Genomic DNA, 8,296 nt, shown 5'->3' with positions numbered 1-8,296 from the left:
ATTGAAAGACCTTTTTCGAGTCAGAAAAAGTACGGTTCAACGGAAAGAATTCTAAAATATATGAACTCTGAAAACAAGATATATTCGGTCTCCGCTACAAATATGGGACTGGTCGGTAGAAAACAATGACGTGAAATCAATCGGTAAATCCCCCCTATGATAATTTAACGGTTTTCTTCCGAAATACTTCGATTGTCAGGTCCTATTGAGAAAGTATCGGTAGAGAAATTTCCTTTTCGTGGCGGGGTAAAATCTGCCTCGTCACAGCTGTAAATTTACATTACATAAAAAATAACATCAAGGTAGGAGAAATTTCAGCAATTTATTTATTTTTCATAAAAAATTTTATAAACAGTATTTTCCAGAGGAGCACATTTATATATCAGTCAGCCAAATGCAAATACATATTGAGGATGAAATATATCAAACAATATGGTATTTGGGAAGAAATAGAATTGTTGATCGTAAAACCTGTTTCGCATATAAAATCTCAGTATAAGCAGAGGAAATGGAAATCAAGTAACACCACATATATGTATGATACAAAACAACCACGATAAAAACCTCGGTAAAAGTTTAGATTAGTGCCCACCTCCGATTTTGACGTCGATTTTTTCTTAGATAAAGTCTTGTATGAAAAATCGATTGGTACATGTCTCAACCTTAGGAGACTTGTAGTTTGGGAGATATGATTTTTCAAAGTTTTTATGAAAATTGCGAAAATTCGGTATAAATCAGTCGAATTGTAATATTTTCCCTGTTCAGCCCTTCAATAACTAAATCCAATCGTTTATTCGTTTAATTAATATCTTAAAATGGCATTTTCATGTACAAATATGATTTTTCACTGTCCTAACTTAAACTAACCTAACCTAACCTCAAAACCATTATTTATATTTCATCGAAAATTGAAAAATTCCCCACATTTTTCAGAATAAACTAACTGAAATCATTAACTCATCGAGTTCTTTTAATGCCAACATTCGAATTCATTGAAATTGATGAAAAAATCGAAGACAAACATCCAAGGTGGGCGCTAAAGTAAACAGGAGCCAAAACCTCAGCAAAAATCTGTCCCTATAAAAGCTTAGTTATATTGAATTTATTCACATTATGAGCTATTTAAATTATCGGACCGGCTCTTTCATTGTGATAAATTTTCTTGTTCCCTTGTACATCTCGAAATTGAAAACATATCTGAAACAAAATAAAAGAGAATGAAGATACAGAAAGCTTAGTAAATAACATAATAACAAAGTGATTGATGTAGAATTGGAATGATAAGAAATTCAGAGATCAAAAATAGCTCAACCTACCTAATCACGAGTATCAGAATAGATTAAAATAATATTCAACATTCGGTCGTTCGTAAGTTACATCTCCTTGAATCTGCACTAGAATCTCCTAAATAATCCCCCTCGTTATGTAGTAGGGAAGTAATTTTTCAGTTAAATAATGAAATGTGAATATAAAAGCATGATTTTTGAAACGTCAACAGGTTGTCAATCAAAAGAATTAGGTTAATTTGGTTTTGACTGTCACTTCAACCGGAAATTCATGTCGGCCATATTTGGTTGTAGATTGGATCATAGAAGAGGGAGTTTCACCCCCCTGGTGCGGAATATGACATTTGCATGGGACGCTTCTCGATCGTGATCGTGGCCGCGGCCGCGGCCGCTCATATGTGTTCACCGCCTTAAGATGTTTTTAGACATCTTACCTGTATATTAGTGTTCTGTGTATATTAGTGTTCTGTGCATCTTACCTTCTCTCTACTCTCCATACGTCTCTGGATCGCTCTAGATCTACTCTGTAATCTGTGCTCTAGATCATAGACCTAATAATACAATAATATTTTATTAGGACTATGCTCTAGATAAAGATTTAATCATTTTTAATTTTAATATTTATATTTATTTATTCCGAGGTTGCCGAGCCAAACTATCTAATTAAGAGCAGAGCAGAAAGGTTGTCTCTGGATTTAGGGATCTGGAAAGTAGCTGATATGAGTGGTTTTCTTCCCCCATTGGATTTATTGTTAAATCATCCATGTTTGATCACATCGCGAGATGAATTTTCAATAATTTATTCCGGTCCTGTTATAGTGAATGCGAATATGTATGAAACCAAAATTAGGGAATATTCAAATAGTGAGAAGAAGAAGACACATTTCTCAAATATTGAGAATAGATTGTCTGGAAATCTTAAAAGCACTTGTATTGATACAGGGAACATATACTCATGTTTGAAGCAGTTAGCGGAAGAAATAGAAGAGAACAACCCCTCTGTGATAAATTACACTTCATACTATCGGAAAATACTCTTGGAATTCAAGGAGTTTCGAAAATTCTATATTGACTTGAAAACAGTTGAAGTGTCTCCCAACCTTTCTTCAATCGGAGTGTCCTTCAATGATCAAGGCAATAGAGAGCATTTTCTGAGATTTGGTGTTGATTACAAAGAACCTGAAATATTTTACTTCAAAGAATTTGATGTGCCTATTAAAGGAGACAATATTCTGAATAAGAAATCATCAAATTTAAAGGAATTATATAGTTGGTTCCTAACTTACATTGAAGAACTTCAACCATTTTTTGATTTCATGGATATGATTGATGCTAACAGTACAGTAGTGGATAAAAATCTTTGTCAGAAGAAATTCAATTATAGAAGAATTTTGTTAGACAGTAGTGTTTCTGTTATCATTACTGTAGATCCTTGCAATATGAAATGTTGTCCAAATTTTGCATTCATTGGTCCAGAGGATCTAGTTAATCAGTATCGATGTAGATTAGAAAAAAATTTAGAAAACTGGAATGATCAAAATTATTTATATGAACAAATACTCTTGGTATTAGAAATTGAAGAATTTCCTAAAGGACTAATGAATACTTTTGATGTTAATGATAACATTTTAAAATCGGATATGGATTGTAGTATATGCTTTTCCTCTGAGTTGAAAGGTTTTTTACCAGATGTAGTATGTGATAACAAATCTTGTGCAAATGTATTCCATAAATTTTGTCTTTTCGAGTGGTTATCTTCTATCGATTCTCGAAAATATTTCAATGATATTCAAGGACCTTGTCCAAATTGCGAAAAAATAATCTGTTGTCCAATTTTTGTTTCATAGCGTAATGTATTCATTTTCATAATTAATTATCTGTCAAATAATAACTTTTTTCTGAGTAGTTCATCTATAAATATGCTTCACCACTTAATCTCTATTACCTACCTATAATGGTCCATTCACTTTTATAAAAGCAGGTTGGCCATGGAATAGTTGGCACATATGAAATATGTTAATGTCAAAACCAAGAAGAAATAGAGCCATTTGTTGGAAAGGTAGATTGAGTTAAATGTCAAGCTAAATTGAGAGAACTAGTATTGTTAGCAGTTATGTGGCACAGCAATGTGCGAAAACATTGTATAATATTGTATTCTAATGAATAGTCACAGAAAGTGTAGCAGACACTTTCATCAAGCTACAAGAATGACTTCTCATTATAATAATGATATGTGCAAATATTGAACATATCATCTAAACTGTACCAATGAATCCTTTTGAATTATATTCAAGCGTTTGTAACCAACGATGAAGGGAGCAATAAATTTTAATTTAATTGTCTTTTCTATTCATATTTTAATAGAGTAGGTACCTATGTTTGACTTTATCTGAAAGTTTTTCGAATTTTTTCTCCCAGTTTGAGAACCTAACTCAATTTCAAAATTTTTTAAATCATTGAAATACTTCTATGTTGATTCTGGTTGGGAGCAAATCAGTGGGAAAAATAGTTTCCTAACAACAAACAAAAACATTAAACGAAATATCAAAATAGGTAACGTTTTCAAAATAAAATCCATGATTTCGAAGATTCTAGCAATTTGGTCTCATGGGGTAGTCTGATATATATATAGACTTCGAAGCGTCACCAATATTTGGTTTGTTCCAGAATCGCTTCTTTTCACTACTGTTCCCTAATTACTATCAGAGGAAAGTAACCTGAAAAATTGCTCGCCCACTTTCCTTCGAGATGCTGTCGAGGAACTATGCTAATTTAATTAAATTTTTATTTTCTGTTTCTAAGGAAACACGATTTTGTGGTAATTATGCAGTGTAGAGAGAACTGTGCTAGGTCGGTGAAAAAAATCGTACTCACTAATTTCGGGTCCCAGATTACGAAAATGAAAACGAGAATTCTGCAATCCTCTTAGTTTTCCCAAAAAAAAATGGGAAAGTTTCCCTCTGGAAGGTAAGGTTATATATAGTTAGAGCTAGTTTTCTTCTATTTTTTTAATAAATACTCGTTGGAAATGTCAAATCCATCAACATTCAAGTTCACCCTGCCAAAAAAATGCCTTTAATTCGTTGCAAACGACGATTTTATACTTTGTTTACATCCGTTGTGAACCATCATGGCCGCCATGATGTTTCGAGCTACGAACTGTTCCTATGCAACGTTGCCAAGCCTCAAATTGGTTGGTCAGCAAATTTCTTTCGAACTGTTGGGATAGGAAAAGCCATAGCCTACTAGAAGTTAACTCTAACTCTAGTAGGCTATGGAAGAGCATATCTTTGTTCACTATTCCATATGCGTTAGCTGCATAGACAACCTATGCTAACCTATGGTAAGCTGCCAGTTAACTAATAAAATTTTTAGTCACATTGCTTAATGCTTTCTCTAGTGTCTTTTTTTACTAGGGTTAAAGAAGTTTGAACTATGATAGGTACTGGTCGTTATTCCTGAATGGTTCATGTTATTAATATCTCGATAATGAAACATTTTTGGTGTAGGAAACTTTGAAAAGACTCGATTCATTTTGCCATTACGAATTTGACCGCGTTTTCAAAAATGATCCTTGAAAAAACACCATGACAAAACCCTTAAACCTAACTCAACCTTTCCTAATAGAAAGGTTAGGTGGTTATGGGAGTTGTACAGCTCCATAATAATTTGATATGCCAATGAGCCAATGCTAAAAGTGAAAATATCGTATAGTAAACATCAATTGAATTATCATTTCCCCAATCAATATTCGAACTAATTTCTTCAATTTAACTACACATATGTACTATTGGCAACGTTGCATTATTTGCAGCGTTTGACAGTTCGTATGTTGAAATATCATGGCGGCAATGACGACTTATACGGATGTAAACAATATATAAAATCATCGTTTTCGGCTAAATTAAAGCCTTTTTTCGACTGGAAATGATTGAGATCACCTAAATCGAACATTTCCAATGAGTATTGATTAAGAAAAAAGGAGAAAACAAGCTATAACTATCACTAACCTCAAGTTCCAGAAGGAAACTTTCCCATTTTTTTTTGGGTAAACTAAGAGAATTGCAGACTTCTCGTTTTCATTTTCGTAATCTGGGACCCGGAATCTGTGAGTACGATTTTTTTCACCGACCTAGCACGGTTCTATCTACTCTGCATAATTACCATCAACCATCATCTGAGTGAAATGCCCAGTGGAAAAGGCTCATTCCCATAGAAAAAACGATAGGAAGCAGTTCCTATGAAATGTAAAGGAATATGTTCCCATACTTCAGTTCGATAATAGATAATACAGAAATTGAAAATTCCATGGGAAATGTCATTTTTTTCCTATTCGAGAATCGGGTCCCTGGGGGGTGGGGGTGGCAAGCTCTGAGTAAGCTCTGATTACCCGGAGCGTTCACAAACGTACTTATACCAAAGAGGAACTCTTTGGTTATACTTGTTCCTCTTTGCTTATACTAGGGCACAACAGTTTTGCGCAGTTTTAGAACAATTCTCGACCGCCCAAAAGCCGAACCCGAATACAGCCATGGAGAGTAGAGAGAAGGAGAACGACATCACAGAACACACCCATGATTGGCAAAACTGTTGCGCAGTTCTAGAACCATTCTCGGACTGTCCGAAAGCCGAACCCGAATACAGCTTTTATGAACTTATGGAGTTAGTTAGTAGTAGTTAGTACCCTCCATATTATGAACGACATAGCGTGTGGTCCGTATATACACATTTGGTAACCGAAAGTTACCAGAGCGGTTACTCTGGTGACAGATATTGAACCGAATTGTCAGGAATTCGTCATATACGGACCGCCCACTTACTAACCAGAAGAAAACAAAGTGTATATACGGACCACAGCCCTAGAGAAAAAGAAAGTCTCCGCTATTTTCATGGGACAAAAGTACCATTTGTCAGGTCATATCACGTTATTCAAAGATTATAGAGTACTCTATAATAAGGATAAATTCAGATGCATACCACCCGACGATATGATATGAATATCGACAAGTGTTACGATCTGAATTAATCGTATTTCTCTATGCCGTTACTTTTTCTCTAGCGTATGGTCCGTATATACACATTTGGTAACCGAAAGTTACCAGAGCGGCTAGTGCGGTTAGTACGGTTACTCTGGTGACAGATAATTGCACCGAAGGACCGAAGTGTCAGAAATTCGACATATACGGAGCGCCAACTACTAACCACAGAGGTATAGAAGATATATCTCTGACTATGGAGAGTAGAGAGAAGGAGAACGATCGCTGCTTTGAGACCACAGATTTTTTGTCCCCTAAAATAGAGAGATATGGAAGAAGCGTATAACCCGAACGTACGTTAATAACGTCATGCGGTAATGGAATAACGTCTTGCGCTATCTGGCTCAGATTTTAGTCGTATGGAAGAAGATACGAATTTACGTTATTAGCGTAAGCAACAGATGATCGGTAAATGTCAAAGTTTGTTGTCGATAGGTTATTAGGTTATGCATTTTGGGTTGATTTTATGCTGTTTTTGTGAATAACGTGCGTTTATATGGATGTATATCTACAGGAATTTTTGTTTGTGGGGGTGGATTAAACTGTATTGAAAAATACCTGTTCACAGTGATGCTCTCATGATTTTAAAATATGATGAACCTTTAAGTGGCCACAATAGTTACTAAGAAAAAATTGGAATATCATCTGGAGGATATGTAGAGATAACGTAGAATTATTTGTGTACTGCTTTGCTGCCATTAACCTATAAGCCATATATCCAATCTAGATGTTTCTACTTTTATGAGTCTTAATAAAAAAATCTCGAATTGAACCCTTTTATTTCCTATTGAAAACAAGTTACATAGTTCATAATCAACAATATGGGATTGAAATAGGTACTCAGAATTAAACACTAGGATGAAAATTTCTATTTTCATTCGATTCTTCCTTTCATGTGACCCATTAATTGAAGATATACACTTTTACCTTTGGTTATTAGATTATTCTTGAGGAACTCAGTCTCTTCTGTTCTTATAAAAAATTCGATTCAATGTCGATTGAGAGGCCCCTTTTTCATAACATAACCTACTTCTGTCAAAACAAACGGAAAAATAGTAATGCGCAAGGCAAGAAAACAACGTAAATTACGATAACGTTCAACGTTATCCACCCGTAAATAGAGAGTTGAAGTGTGCACAATAGAGAGTTGAAGTGCGCACAGAACGTTAGCCTGAACGTAAACGTTAACGTGACAAATAATGTCAAATATAACGTTTACGTGTTGTAATGAAATTTGAGTTGAAGTGCTGCCATCATGAAACGTCAGACGTTAAACATAACCTATCAATTTGGATTTTGATTTTATTTTGCTGGAACTCTCTTTTATCTAATATCTATAATATTGAGCCTCGACAGCTGGAATAATATTTGAAATATTGATGTTCTAATGATTATATGCATAATAAAGAGAATTTTCAACTTGAAAGTATTTTATTATCAATGAAATATTCATGTGTTAAGAGAATGAGAATTGCAGTGTAGTTTCAGCCATTTCCTTATGTACTGAATGTAATCTGATAACATAGTAATTTAACTTAATCCTTTTGATAACTTTCAAATCACTGCTGATTTCCTATAATTTTCGTTCATTATGAGAAAATACACAGGAAATGTAAACAATGACAGTTTGAGGTTATCGAGAATTGCATTGAACAATCAAAATTCGGCCATTCGCAAGTCATCGGTGCTACTCGTTTAACGTTCGGTTAACGTACGTCGATGTTTAAGGTATACGTGGGAGACCGCTAGTTTACGTAGGCCGTAAAGCTGACGCTAACGTTAACGTTAAAAACGGACGAATGAGCATGCGTAGATGTCAATTATAACGTTAACGTTTACGTTCATGGCTGCACTTCAACTCTCTATTACGTTAGCCTGAACGTAAACGTTAACGTGAGAAATAACGTCAGATATAACGTTTACGTGTTGTGATGAAATTTGAGTTGAAGTGCTGCCATCATGAAACGTCAGACG

The 8,296-nt window shown here is 34.6% G+C and overlaps 1 protein-coding gene and 1 long non-coding RNA gene across 2 annotated transcripts; one reads left to right on the top strand and one right to left on the bottom strand.

Annotated features, from left to right (window-relative positions):
• Positions 1–366: 366 nt before the first annotated feature.
• On the bottom strand, positions 367–1,602 carry LOC123313161. Its single transcript, XR_006537725.1, has 3 exons — positions 1,317–1,602; positions 1,060–1,197; positions 367–564 (listed from the first exon to the last, which is right to left on the bottom strand). It is a non-coding gene; the product is annotated as an uncharacterized LOC123313161 (long non-coding RNA).
• Positions 1,603–1,859: 257 nt separating this feature from the next.
• On the top strand, positions 1,860–3,628 carry LOC123313144 (E3 ubiquitin-protein ligase FANCL). Its single transcript, XM_044897883.1, has one exon. The coding sequence runs from the start codon at positions 2,006–2,008 to the stop codon at positions 3,131–3,133; it is 1,128 nt and encodes a 375-aa protein (XP_044753818.1). The 5' UTR covers positions 1,860–2,005; the 3' UTR covers positions 3,134–3,628.
• The last annotated feature ends 4,668 nt before the right edge of the window (positions 3,629–8,296 follow it).

The sequence above is a fragment of the Coccinella septempunctata genome, chromosome 5 (assembly GCF_907165205.1).
Source record: "Coccinella septempunctata chromosome 5, icCocSept1.1, whole genome shotgun sequence".
Taxonomy (NCBI): Eukaryota; Metazoa; Arthropoda; class Insecta; order Coleoptera; family Coccinellidae; genus Coccinella; species Coccinella septempunctata.
Note: the sequence above shows the minus strand (reverse complement) of the source record. Positions and strands in the feature narration are given on the sequence as shown.